Raw genomic sequence first — 14,349 nt, 5'->3', positions numbered from 1 at the left:
GTTAATGAAGATGCATTTCATCTGCTCTTGGCCCTTGTCTACTAGCAGGTAGCTATGGGCAGATAGCAGCCTCCTGCTTGGGTGTACAAGGCATCACGCTCTGCTGCATACTGGGAGAAGACAACTCCAAAACAGCAATAACTTGGCTTGTTCTGGGAGAGGGATGAAGCTGTGTACAACTTACCTACCTGTACTGGGTCATCACAAGCCTGACTCATCAGAAGAAAAATGACAAAACCCACCCTGTCCAATTGTTCCAGGTTACCCACGCTCTCTTCTGGTGTAATGCCAATCATCTAATGTGCTCACAAAGAGCTGGATTCGTTTATCCTGAAAGCCATGGGGAAAAGAAGTCATGTCCAGGAAGCATCAAAGCCCAGATAGCGCATATCATAGGAAGACAGTAATTTGAGGAGATGCATATAATTGATTAAAAAATTGTTTGTCATCTTCCTGAGCATATGATCAGAGAATGGAGGATACCAATCTTCCTGCAGCCATTGATGCTGGAAGTTCAGACTTTTAACTGAATCTTTAAAAATATACCTAGTGGTTTTTGATTGGTACAATAGCCCTCCTCAAGCATTTCCAGGGCTCTTCTCAGTGGTGGGAGCACTGCAGAGAAGATGCTCATCTCACCTTTTAAAAAAGGATGGTAGAATGAATCCTTACGGCAATGGAATCGTACTGTGGTTGTAGTTCTGCTCATTTCCCTTATGGCAATGCTTTCCAGCTTAACTGTGAGAAGTGTTGTTAATGTGTACTTCTCAAGACTGGAATTACGATTCATTTCTCTTTGTCACTCTGAGCAGTTGCTTACAGTTTTTCTTTCTTTTTCTAGATGTCAGTTGAGTTTTCCTTCTCTATAGAAACTAATAGTGGTTTCTTATACAAAGGTGTGGCCATACTGACTGCTGCCAGGTTCTTATGCTGCAAGTATTCAGGCACTTGACGCCCTTTGGACACCTACAGATGAACCCTCTTCAAATCCAATCTAGAAATCCTTTCTTTATTTAAACCAGGGAAAGTGCTTTTAAAGAGTAATACACTCACTAACTAAACCAAGAACTTCCCAAGCCAGTTTAGATCTTATTTTGGATATCTACGAAGGGATTTCAGTAAACACAATTCTGCATGAAAACAGTGATTTTAGCTCTCCAGTTCCATGTCATTTTCTAATTCCATGAATTTGTTAAAAAGCCAAAGCTGTTTAAGGATTTATTAGTTGTACATCATGGTCCAACTTCAAGCTGCCCTTCAGTATTTACCTTGGTCAAACAGCTCTAATGCTTGCTTATGATGTAGCTTGACATTTCTTACCTGCCTTCAACAAGGAATTTGATACTGAAAGCAAGTTTCTCTTCTGAGAAACCACAAAGAAGTGGAGAAAATGTTACACTTCTAACTTGTGAATATAATCCACTGCCGTTATCATTTACACATCAGAGAAACAAACCCAGAGACTGAGTAAAGTCACTTTTTTAATCTTGTAGAAAAAAATGTAATGGTCACATTCTCATCTGTAGCAAAATGTTTCAATACGAAAATCAGTCCTGTGGACTACATTTTTGTTATTCTTTCTGCTTCTCTGTATAGCTTGGGTTGGAAGGGACCTTAAAGCCCACCCAGCCCCAACCCTGTGCTGTGAGCAGGGCTGCCACGCACCAGCTCAGGCTGCCTGGGGCCACATCCAACCTGGCCTTGATCAACTCCAGGCCTGGGGCACCCACAGCTTCTCGGGGCAGCCTGTGCCAGTGCCTCACTGCCCTCGGACTAAAGAATTATCTTCTCATTTCTAATCTAAATCTCCCCTCTTTTACTTTGAAACCATGTTGCATTGTCCTACTGCTATTGGCCTGTGTTAAATGTTGGTCTCCCTCTTGACTATAAGCTCCTTTCCTTTCAAGTACTGGAAGGCTGCAATGACATCTCCCAGAGTCTTCTCTTCTACAAGCTGAACAAACCCAACTCCCCCAGCCTTTCTTTGTAGGAGAGGTGCTCCAGCCCTCTGGGCATCTTTGTAGCCTCCTCTGGACTCACTTCAACAGCTCTGCATCTTTACTGTGCTTTGGGCCCCAGACCTAGATGCAATCCTCCAGGTGGGGCTCACGAGGGCAGAGTAGAGGGAGGCCATCCCTCTCTTGACACAGCCCAGGTTACAGTTGGCTTTCTGGGCTGTAAGTGCACGCTGCTGGCTCGTATCAGGCTTTTCATGCACCAGGACCCCCATGTCTTCCACAGGGTTGCTCTCAAGGAGTTCTTCTCTCAGTCTGTACCCATTACCTGGGATTGCTCTGACCCAAGTGCAAGGCTTTGGGCTTGGCCTTGTCATGGAAGCAAGTGTTAGTTTTCCCAACAGAAAATTAACATTTCACAAAGGATTCTTTTTTTTTAATACACGGCAACATGATTAAAAGCACGATATATGGGCCTGCCTGTCTGCCCTAAGTACAAAAAGAAGCTCAGCAAACAGCAAAATGGTGGGGTTTTTTTCCCGCAGATGCTATAAACATGGCTCATTTGGGATCCAGTACCTTGCTTTAATCACATAGACATCCATATTTTCAGTCAACTTTATTGATAAAATAAGTTTACTGTACAGTACACAATTCTAGCCATAAATTCTTTTCAAGCTATCTGCATTACAAAAATAACAGGTATGCAATGAAAAATAGTCACTCCACACAACGTGAAGGCTCTTTAAAATCCTAAAGTGATCAGGTCAAGGGAATGGAAGGGGAGACGTATCAAATGTGAAGACTAGGAGTAGATAAATTAAGTCACATTTCTTAATTTACAAAAATAAACACTAATCAAGCATTATTTCATAATAGAGCAACCGTAAAGAACTGCCACAGACTAACAACCCTTCTCTGCTATACACTCTGGAGACTGTACTGGAGACAAACCAGAAAGTCAGCCATGGAACTGCATTCAGCATCGAACGGATGTGAATATCTCTGATACCAGTCAACAGCTGAAAAGACACTTGTAGAAAAAACTGAAACCAGAATTTCTTCCCAGTTTGCAGTGACAAAACATACTGCATTAAAACAGATGTTGCTTCTGATAAGTCACCAGCTTGCAAGCTACAGCGGAAATGCAAAAAACTAAATTACGTAAGCATCCGTAAAGTTTTATAGGTAACAGCAGACAAGTGTAATTTGAGCTTGAGATAAAGTATTCTGAAAATAAAACCTTCAAGTCTGGAAAGGGTTAAAACCTTCATGCACATGAATGTCCTCAATAAGTTCTTAAATCTTCAGAAAAAGCTATGATGCTCTGGTAGAAGAAGCAGCTCTTTCCCCAACTACAAAAAAATGCTGTAGAATGCTGGAGAGCTTCATTCCTGTCCTTCCTGAGCTCTCGTTCCAGCTGCGTTTCTTGGCAGATGTATTAATTAATAAAAACTCAGCATTTATTTTCTGCTACATGCTTTTCCCACCACTCCACTCGCTTCTCATAAAGCAGCATGTGACAATACCAAAGCAAAAAATATTAAGCTCCCTGTAAGTAACTCTATCCACTAGGAATGTAACATTCCATTTTAGACCTTTTGTTGCATGTACCTCGAGTCTATGGAGGGTTTACTGAGTCAATGCTGCCGCATTTGATAGCGCATTTGATTGTAGAGTACCTCAACTCATTTTGTTAGGTAAGTTGTTCAACAGCCCCAGTACCAAAGCGTGTATGCCATTTGTAGGTCTACAGTCTTCTGTGACTGAAAGCTTTCGCTGTACTTCAGGTATGCACTCCAAGTAAAGAATACGGCAACACGCTGAACACAATGTGGTCATACACATCAGTCTTAGCAACGGCCTTAGCGCTTTGAACAAGTAGCAGAAGCAGTCTGACAAAAGCCAAACGTGAATTATTTCAGCACCTCTTTTACTGCAAGTATGTCTTATGAAGCACTTCTGGTGTACATGCACACAATGCAAGCTACTTCTTGTCCTAGAAGTGCTAATTCCTTTTCACTTCCGCAGCTATTTCAGGAATAAAAGTGAGCAGTCTTTTTGTCAGAGTAACGTATTGAACGTTCGCAGTGAAAATGTAAAAAGCTTCTCGACTATTTAGTACTTAAAGAGGGAAAAGAATATTTGCCGGTGTGCAGGCTGCCAGTTTTTCCATAGAACTTCTCTCCTCTTTCTCCCAATTATCTTTCTCCTACTATAGTTAGAGCGCTTTCAAATTGCTGTTTCCCAGTTTGGGCAGCCAATCTCCAAAGAAAGACGTGAGACTACAGCAGCTCACCACCTACAGAGAACTGAGCTTGGTTTTCTCTCAGAAGGTAAATACAACTGCAAAAGCGTTGCCTATGTTTAAGCAACCGGCCTTATATTTTAACAGGACAGCCTGTGGCTAACAGAAATCCTTCAACTTTATGCTAGCTCTTTCCCCTTTCCATTAAACAGGCTCCTTGCAAAACACTAAATTTAAAAAAACTTACTAAAAGGAAAAATGAAATATGGATCATGCATTAATCATAGCCAGCCACTATCTTTTAGCCAGAGATCAGACTTTAAGTCTTGTATTTATTGTATAATAGGTGCATTGAAGTTTTGTACGAGCAATAATTTATATAAATTATGTGAAATTATGTATTTTATTTGTAAAATGACTTCATATAAAAATAATTCCCAATTCCGTAAGTGCATTACTCCATTTCCTACTGCAGTTAGATCTATGGCAATTAATCTGTCACTACGGTATTTATAGAATACCGACTGGAATTTATTTTACACGGTATAAAAGCCACTAACCCGAAGTTTAAGATGCATAAGCCTGCTGGTGCCCTATTCAGTAACAAGTGCTTGACAAGTGACCCCTGATATTCCGTTTGTAAAGTGTGCAATTAAAGCTTGTTGACTTCCACAGTCTTTAGCTCTTCCTCAGGCTCAAATCACTGCTAGTTACTAATCCTGAAAGGGAAGTGCTCTCTGATGCATCTTCTTTCTTAAGGTTCAGGAATGATTCTCTGGTTATCTGAAGAATTTCTCTCAAGCCTTTGTTTTCTTGCTATAACCGGGGGATAAAAAAGGCATTTAATAGAACTCCAGAAAGTGGAGATAACAACATTAAGAAACTCACCTTCCTTCTGCTGCAAACATCTGTACGAGGGATGTGCAACAAAATAGCAGGATGAGTGAATGATACAGTAACTCATGAGAGAGACAGTAACTCAGTAATTGTGCTAACTTTTACTCTCTTGCTAAGGGCTGAGTTTCAGTAATGCTAAAGCACTGGGAACAATAGAACCAAAAGCATTTTACACAAAACAAACTACACCAGAAGCTAAGTGTACAAAGCAGCATCTGTTTTACATGCGAAATTACCACAGAGCTACAAACGGAAAGGATCTCTTTACTGAAGAGTTTACTGACTTTAAAAATGATTTTTAGGATTGGTAGCAACACTGGAAATAATTCAATATTGCACCTAGTTCCCTACTCATTAATAACGTGTGACTTGGTTCTACAAAGTCGTACAAGAAAGCAGCTAAATTGATAGCGCACTGGAAAAACCTTTGACAAAGGAAACAATTTAATAACGAGGAAGACTGGAAAATCAAGCAGGTGACCAAAGCTAGAGCCTAAATCAGCATCTCGGGATTTGTGGCAATTTTGGTGAAGCTACTAGAAGAATACAGAATGTGAATTGCTCCTGAGTTCTGGAAAGATGGCACCCCAGCAAAGACTAATCTAATGTCAGGTATGGCTCCCTCAGAGGCTTGATACAACAAACTAATTCTCCCAACTAACCAATTATATGAAACTGGTCTGTTTCATGAAGGTAACATGAAGCTATCTTTTTGCTGCCCTCAAGTATTGGCAGTGGATGCATGGGAGGCTGGCTATTCCTAAGCCCCAAAGTACTGAAAGACTGTACAGATAGAGAGAAAGATAGATAGAACTGTAGGGTCAGAAGAAGATATTTGATTTAGAGATTTCGAACACATTTTAAAGCTTCTGTAAACGTATTTGGGGAGTGGTAACCTGCTTCCCCTACTCCCAAAATAAGTGACAGTTTCCCTGTTTTGATGACTAGACCCTGATCTGTACGTAACCATGCCATTTTCCTATCTGACAGTCAACTCTGAGCATTTCATGTTGGGAGGGTGGAGGAAGACAAATAACTATTTGTGCCATTGCTGTTTTGATTGCGTACTTACTTCAAGCTGAATGATACGTTCCTGCTCTTTACAGCCGTGCTTGTCATCAATTTCAATGGCTTTCCTCATTACTGCTGCCATTTCTGTAATTTGGTCCACATGCACTTGTAGTTCCTAAGCCATACAGATAAAACGATGTTTTCAGTAGTAAGCTTTCTTCATTATTAAAAAATAAGCAAAGCATCAAATGTGCATTTTAACTGCTGTGTCATGTAATAAAAATATGAACACAGACCTAAACAAAGAAGCGCTAACTCTACGGCATGAGCAGCCACTGCAGTTCTGTTCATTTAAATAGATCTGGTTTGCCACACAGTTCCCTTTTATGAATTTTATAGAAGAAAATATGCCTAAACGACTACGCCTTTGACAGCTTCCATGTCTCCCAGGTGGCTGCGAGACAGCCACACGCTTGCTCTGGCAAGAACTTCCTGCAGTGCAGGAGGTGACGTACGTCCTTCTGGATGTGCAGAAAGACCAACTTCATCTGAGCACAGCAGCATGAGAGACCTGTTTGAAAGCTGGTTCCAAAGTCTGGTACAGGCGGTACTAGCCCGTGGGTGGGCATTTCTCTCTTAAAAAGAGCAGGCAAAGCAGTCGTCCTTCCTATGTCATAAATTGGGAAACTCAGGTCTTTCCTTAGCCCTTTCTGGAGTACTTCTGCTCAAATCCACTTCCAATTTCAGCTTGGCTGGGATCTGGATTCCAGAGGTCCTTGTCCTTGCTGAACTCTAAGAAACACCCTCGTGTCCTGCCTGACCTCTTTGTGTCTGCTAATTAACGCCAATAGGGTACTTTCCTATTATAAACAATTACTGCATCTCACTGCAAAATTCATGAAGGAAGAAAAAAAGCGCAGTAGTTTTCTTCGCTTATCTTGTTCCACTGCCAGGAGAGAGATGATAGGAGATATTAACACAGGCATTAACAGCCTTCACAAGGAACCTAGATTTTAAATAATCTTCCCCTTTTGCAAAGAAGCGATATCTCACTTGGACCTTGTTGGCTTGGGTGATGTTTTATTTTCTCATTGGCCAGCATATCAGCAGGAAGTGCTTATTTCTCCTGCAAATGTAGATGAAGAGCCTACGCATTTGGCATTCACCGCCCTTCAGTTAAGCCAAATATTTTAATGCTATTTACAGAAGCTTTTAATTTTTCCACTGTCTTTCAACCTGTTTCTTATTCCAAATCTACTAACAGGCCAGCCCATCCACGTCTGGTCTGGCCTTTGGACAAAACTCACAGCAGTTACTAAATAAGACCAGAGAAAGAATAGTAGGACTGAAATCTGCTATGTATACTTAAGAATGGTATAGATTAAAATTAAATACCATCTTCAAATTATGAACTTGACTGGAAGTCCATACATCTAGCAGATGATCATCTTGCCCTTGAACTCTCAGAAACAATTAAGCTATCATAAAAAAATTCCTTTGCTTGGAATCACAGTCTGACCAACAACACACTTCATTAAAAATGAACATCGGCCCTTCCCACCCTTCTCTGCTGTTTCAATTGCCAAAGCTGTGGTTGAGCTGTTTACTCATTAGCGTCCATTTACAGCAGGGGAGTGAGGGAAGGGGGTGGGGAGGAGAGAAAGAACTTGCTGTAAATCTTTATATTCTTCTCAATTTCCAGCGAGTGAGTGCATTTCTTCATTGAAAGATGTTTTTCAAGAGATTTTTAAAAGAATAAATTTGGCTTGAAAGGAGGCTGTGATCAGTGGTAAAAGAATGAGCTGGCAAGGACGTACCCTGGAGAAGGACTGGGAAGGAATTAGTGGCTTTTAGATACACAGCTGTCCTCATTTGGCTAGCTTATGCGGCATCTCGATCAATATGATCTAGAGCCTGTTACAAGGTCGCTAACAGGAGATCAAACAGCATGCTTAGGCTCATTACTAGCAATTCTCATGCACACAAGAATGTTAAAAGAAACTGCTTTTCTGTTAAAGGCAGGTGCTTGTTGATCTGCAGAAATCAATGAGTTAAATAACATTTTGTAAATAGGCACTGAAGTCGACAGCTGCCACCTGAGAAAATAGTGATTACTGGTAATGTTGAGATCAACTCCTTAGGTAGTATGGAATTTTTTGTTAACATGCTAAGAAGTATTTAAAGACTGCTTCAAGATTGCTCACTCTTATTGGAGGTGAAGACTGATCAGAGGGATAAATAATGCAATTCCAGAAATCGTAAGTAAGGTAATAAAGGTAATTAATAAAGAGGATTTATTACCTTATCAAGTATATTTGTGAGGTACCAAAGGTATTGTGAGGTATATGTAAGAGATAAAGCATAATTATAGCTTATACCAAATTAAATGTTTTGGTACCATTTTGGTAAATGTTTGGCTTACTCCAGTAATCACAGATTAACTAAGTATTTATTGGAGTCTCAAGCATAAGTTAAAGACAGCAATCTGAGGCATTTAGACTGAGATCTAGGTGTACCTGGAACTATAACAGAGCAGTTGCCTTAAAGACCTAAGTAAAACAAAAGTAAATTAAGTAGATACAGTAATGAAATGCTACTTGGTAAAAGCTTAAATAAATGAGCAGCTGGTAAGGCTGACCTACCAGATGGATCAAGTTTCCTGTTTGTGTTTCATTAGAACTAGTTAGTTCAATAAGAACTGAGATGATGCAAGTTTTGCATTGATCCATTACAAACTAATTTATGTGTTAGTGGAAAAAAAAACCAAAAGAAAAAAAAAACAATGAAGCCAATAACCTAAAGTAATTACCTTGGAATGTTGCTCTTTTAATTTCATTATTATACTTGGATCATCCTTTTTGCTTGCCATAAGCAACCTGAACATCTGTTCTCTGTACTTGCTCATGATGAGTTCCAAAGCAGACTGATGTTCTTCAAGAGATGTGCGTAGTTCTACCAACAAAATTTTATGTTCAGTTAAACTTTATCAGAGAAGAACTGAAACACAATGCAAAAATATTGCAGCCCGAGAAAACTGAATCAAACCCTTAAGTAAGCACGCCCCCTCCTTCCACCATAAAATCTCAGTAGCATTTGCAAATTCTTCGTCAGTGACTACTCAAGAATATTCTTGCTCAGTCAGAAACAGAGACTGCTGTTAATTTGACTTCAGTCCCTCTAGCTGACATAAGCTACCCTGAGAAGAGCTGAATATAGACACCGAATGCAGCACTGTACATAAGCTGGAAAGAAGTTTACACAGAGCTGTTTTGATCTACAGTTTGTTGAAATAAATGTTTAAAAATGCTAGCGTTCAAAATATACCAAGGCTTTTTCAGATGGAAAAGCCTCAGCAGTTCAGGACTGTATCAGTTAAAAGTTTATCTTCATATAGCTACTTACATTGTAGAAGCAATATTTATATCCCCTCATTTATACCAAACACGTGGTACGGACCGAAACAGTCGTTCTATACATCTCTTTTTATTAATTGTGGTGCTGGTGCTGAGACGTTTAGGCTTTGCACTACTTTATATTGTGATCAGTTAAACTGGCAAGTTGAGCTTAGAAGAAAACTTTCATAAAAAACTCTTTGGGACTTGATTAATGAGGAAAGTATTGCTGATTAGAGTGGTGCAGGCTAGAACTTGAATAGGATAGAATATTAATCTTACCTTTATTCTCCTGTTGTAATTCCCTGATCTGCCTGTTTTCCTGTTGGATACCCATCACTAAAGTAGACCGAGGACGATGTCTTGCTACTTCATTGAGCTCCTGAATTTCCTCTTGGTACTAGTTATTAAAAAAACAAAAAACAAACCCCAACCCCCCCATATTTGAGTAACCAATGGCAAACGTTACTCAGCAAGTCACTAAGAACCAGTTCTAATGTCAAAGTCTGTAACTAACGAGATAAATGTTTTGTTTTAATTAATTACATAAAACAAACAAAAACACATCTGGAGGTGTTGTCAACTTACTGCTCTATAGAGATGCTTGTTTTAAACCAAGTTTGATACCTCAGGTCTCTGTAGTGGGCACGGTTTAACCTTCAGCTGGTGCAGGTCAAATTCACCATCAGATCATTACAGCTGACAAACACATGGTAAAGAACAGCCATGAGGTACTAACCTTTGTGGCTTCCTGATACCTTAAACCATGTGTATGAGTACTAATCACGTGGACCTAAATGCACAAATCCTGACTTTCAACAAGTCGGCAAATGCAATTCCCTTGATATGCGGTTACGAAGCCTCTGCATGACTAATTTCACAGGGATGATGCATATGGAATCACAGAATATTACAATAGTTTGGGTTGCAAGGGACTTTAAAGATCATCTAGTACCAACCTCAATACGCAGGATTTTGTTACTTTACGGGCTCATTAACATGTATTAAAACAGAAATGAGAGGATGAACTTCCAAGTGGAAAGACAGTAGACACCTTTACGTTTTGCAGAAGTTCTCTAGTGAAAGTCACACTCAACCTAATGATATGCCTTGGACAGCTTAACATCAGAATGGAAATAATAGCGAATAAGCCTAAAAGGCTACCTGGAAAGAAAAGGAGACGGTGAAAAGATAAAGTATTCTAAACAGAAGAAACTATGACAGGGCCTCTGTATGATTAAATCTGCACGTTTGGATCAGAAAACAAATAGTATTTTACAGAAGAGCAAAACACAAAGCGCCACACAGTGGTTTGCAGGACACTAACCCCATTTTTACCTGTGCTCTTAACTTAAACGCCATCTTTCAGTATTTAAGCTAGAATAGCAGGCTAAAGTTCCTCACAGGATCAAACTAAATTATAAACAACCTAATTTTAGATGACAGTCACACCCACAATAAGAATACTTCGTATGGTATTAAAGGATTAACCAAATAACATACTGATTCTACGTTGCATAATAGACCACAGAAATGATTTTAAATGATGTGTTTCCAAGTTGTACTCCTGATGGAGTAAACAAAGTTGAAAAACAAACCTGCTTCATTGCTTCAACCCGTTTATTAAGAGCTGTAGTCTGTTCAATAAGAGCTTCTGCAGCGTTGTCGTGTTCCCGTAGCCGTTCCACCAGCGCTTTAGCATCTGCTAAGGCTTTCTCAATTGTGCAACTCATTTCTAAAGATAAGAAATGCATTATTTTCACATGACCACCCGTTTGCAATAGAGAGAACCACTATCTCTGTAACAAATACATATATATGTACATGTATTTTTTTCTAAGTATGAAGCAGCTGCCTACAACATTCCCCTCTTCCCCAAACAATGAGAGCTCACATTTTAGACCCACGTTGACTTTCAGGAGTAGAAAAAATTCATATACCTTAAAAATACTGCAAGTCTGGCTTTCCATTTCCTGTTTTTTAATTGCCGTTGAGATAATGTATTACAGCAAGGGAATGAAAGTAAACTGTGATGTGAGGTGAGTATTTGATATTCTCTTGATATTCGAGAAGTATAAATTCAAAACAAAAGAGAATGCCAAAACGGCTACAGTGGGCTTGAAGATTTTGATTAATTAAACCAGTAGAGAGAGAACTAAAACTGACAGCGAAGAGGAAAATTACTTAGGCAAAACTCAGAAAGCCAAAGGGCCGTGTTATCTTCATGCCTAAAAATGAACACAAGCAAATGAAATTGTATAATGTGCTGTTTTCATGATAGAGCAAGACAGCCTTTTAGCTAAGACAAAGAACTGACTGCATAGTTAAAATACCAGCCTTCTAATTGCAGTAGCTGTAAGCAGAAATTACTTAAACTTGCAAAACGTTTGTACATGCTAGCATTTCTGATGCATGGGCCTTTTTTTTTTTTTTCCCCTAAAACTTATCCTCGATAGATTAAAGCGACGGAGATTCTTCTGGCATCTTGTTTTTGTTTTCTTTTAGGAAGTCTTGCATGTTTTCTACTGAAAAGGAAAACCACTTCAACTCCTTGAAAGTCCTTCAGCAATAAAACAGCAACAATAAAGGCGTATTAACACATAAGGTTTGATGCTTGTTTCAGGAAATTTTCTAAAGGTACTGTGAAAATCCATTTCTCAGCCGGGGCAATTGCTGAAGGAGAAGTTTTTGTAAACCTACAAGGTCAGTGAGCCACTGAGCTACAGGAAATAAATTACTCCAAGTTGATTTTCTAACTTTCTTAGGCACCTTTCCAAATCACTCTCTGGACCAGTAAGCCAAGCTGGATCAAATCCTCACATTATCCCCAGCTGACCTTTTCTCAACATCCAGGTAAGTAGTAGAAAAAAAGATATTTCAAACACAGGAGATTTCACCATTCCCCTCAAAGATTTACAAGGATAGCAAGAACATCCCACCACTGAGCATTTTGTTGAGCTCTTTGTAACATTACATAGAAAAGAATCGAAGAATATCCCAAGTAGGAAGGGACCCACGAGGATTACCAGGTCCAGCTCCTGGCTCCACACTGGACAACCCAAAAATCAGACCATATGTCTGAGGGCGTTGTCCAGATGCTTCTTGAACTCTGGATAACGTTTCAGGTGGTGACAACATATTGCATTGTTTTTAAGGACCTGCTTTTCTTGTGCCCTACTCCTCCTTCCAATTCTGCTCTCACGATCTCACGGGTCTATAAAATGGTTACAGACAAAACACAAGTTCCCATGACAGCTGACTGAACTGCTACAGAAATTGATTTAATTAGCTCAGTGTTTCAGGAGAATTTGAAGAGCAGACATTAACTCAATTCCCAGGCCATGAATTCTCCAGCCACTGCAAAACAAGCCTCTCAGGCCTCCCCATGAGCACAAAATATATTTTGCATTCAGACTACAATGCAGTTAACACCTCTGATAATTTGCGTCAGCACCACATTTTAAACACGGTACACATTCATCCTTCTGTGCACTGTCATTTTGACTACGTGAGACAAAAAGTGACTCCTTCCTAACACAGCACTGACTTGCTTTTTCACAGTGGCTGAGCTGGGGCAGCCGTGCGTGCACCTTGCACAGGCGGAAGGCAGCCCCAAATCAGGCAGCAGCCCCTCACCCACAGCACGGTGCGGGAGCTCCAACAGACCTGAAGCCACAGCCTGTTTTCACGTGCACATCCTGCACAGTCCTTCAGGAGCAGGATTGTTGTTTGCATCATGATAACCAAACCCCCAAATCTTGACCAGGATTCCTTTTGGCAAGGCACTAGCCTTACCCTCGGCATTTATAATACTCTCTACTCTCTATACTCTCTACTCTCTACTCTCTATAGGCAGCAGGCTGCCTATGAAGAACAAAATTATTTTAGATCCAAATACATGAGTTAATCTGAACATCCAGAAAAAAAACCATCAATGAATCAAAGACGTTAGATTCGAACCAACCCCTACTGCACGTTAATTTGTGAGCACGAGGACTATGAGATCTATCCTCAGCACCCGTGCCCTCTGCCCAGCTCCAAGCACCGCTGTCACCCCGCAGGTGACCGAGGCCAGGGCCAACAGGTAGCAGCAGGAGCAGCAACTCCAGCAGCGCAGCAACGCTGCTGCCCTCGTTTCCTGCCGCCTCCTGCTCTTGACTAATTGCTTTCATTACCTAATTCGGCAGCACTTTACCAAACAAAAAAAACAAAGGCTCCGCCAGCACCGCAACCTCCCTCTAGTGTTGCGCCTGCTCTTCCCTCAGTACTGAAAACCGCCTTTTAGTATAGCTTAATTCTTCCTTTTCTCTTCTCTGTAACGCTGCACAGCTCCGCAGTTTGTAGGAGCTTCACAGAGCGCGCTGCCCGGCCTTCCCTCAGCCTTTCCTCAGCCGTGCCGTGCCCCAGCCAGGCCTATCGCGACGCCGGCCACCTGTCGCGACAGGGAGGGCAGGTTGGGGCTGACAGCGGCTCCCAGCCGGCCCGCTCCCCCGAGCCCCCTCAGCCCCGCCCACCCGCAGCCTCCCACGCCAGCCGCTCGTCATCGCGACAGCGGGCCCCCGGCTCCCTCGTTCCCTCACTCACTCATGACCGGCGGCTCCGGCAGCGCCCGGCGCCGGGTGAGGCCCCGCCGCCCGCCCCGCTGTCAAATGGCGGCGGGGGCGGAGCGAGGGCGGCCGCGCTGCCCCCTCGGCCTCCAAGTCTCGCGAGGCCTCACCTTCTCGCCCGCTCTTCCTCGTGCCTTCCTATTCGCGACTTCCGCCGTGCTACGTGAGCGGGCGGTCTCGCGGGATCTCGCGAAGCCGCGGAGGGCGGCCCGCGGCGGGGCGGGCGGCCGGGCCATGGG

At 41.6% G+C, this 14,349-nt stretch overlaps 1 protein-coding gene across 1 annotated transcript; it reads right to left on the bottom strand.

Moving 5' to 3' along the window:
• Positions 2,560-14,239, bottom strand: FGFR1OP2 (FGFR1 oncogene partner 2). Its single transcript, XM_021392169.1, has 6 exons — positions 14,088-14,239; positions 11,102-11,238; positions 9,786-9,903; positions 8,921-9,063; positions 6,173-6,286; positions 2,560-5,019 (listed from the first exon to the last, which is right to left on the bottom strand). Exons 1-6 carry the CDS (start codon positions 14,089-14,091, stop codon positions 4,882-4,884), a joined length of 654 nt encoding a protein of 217 aa, XP_021247844.1. The 5' UTR covers positions 14,092-14,239; the 3' UTR covers positions 2,560-4,881.

The sequence above is a fragment of the Numida meleagris genome, chromosome 1 (assembly GCF_002078875.1).
Source record: "Numida meleagris isolate 19003 breed g44 Domestic line chromosome 1, NumMel1.0, whole genome shotgun sequence".
NCBI classification, from domain to species: Eukaryota; Metazoa; Chordata; class Aves; order Galliformes; family Numididae; genus Numida; species Numida meleagris.
Note: the sequence above shows the minus strand (reverse complement) of the source record. Positions and strands in the feature narration are given on the sequence as shown.

Excerpts from the sequence above, each read along its gene's own strand:
- FGFR1OP2 (XM_021392169.1), bottom strand. Across the intron at positions 6,287-8,920 it reads TAAAAGAGCAACATTCCAAG|GAACTACAAGTGCATGTGGA; the intron begins GTAATTACTTTA and ends TGTATGGCTTAG. Across the intron at positions 5,020-6,172 it reads AACGTATCATTCAGCTTGAA|CAAGAAAACAAAGGCTTGAG; the intron begins GTAAGTACGCAA and ends CCCCGGTTATAG.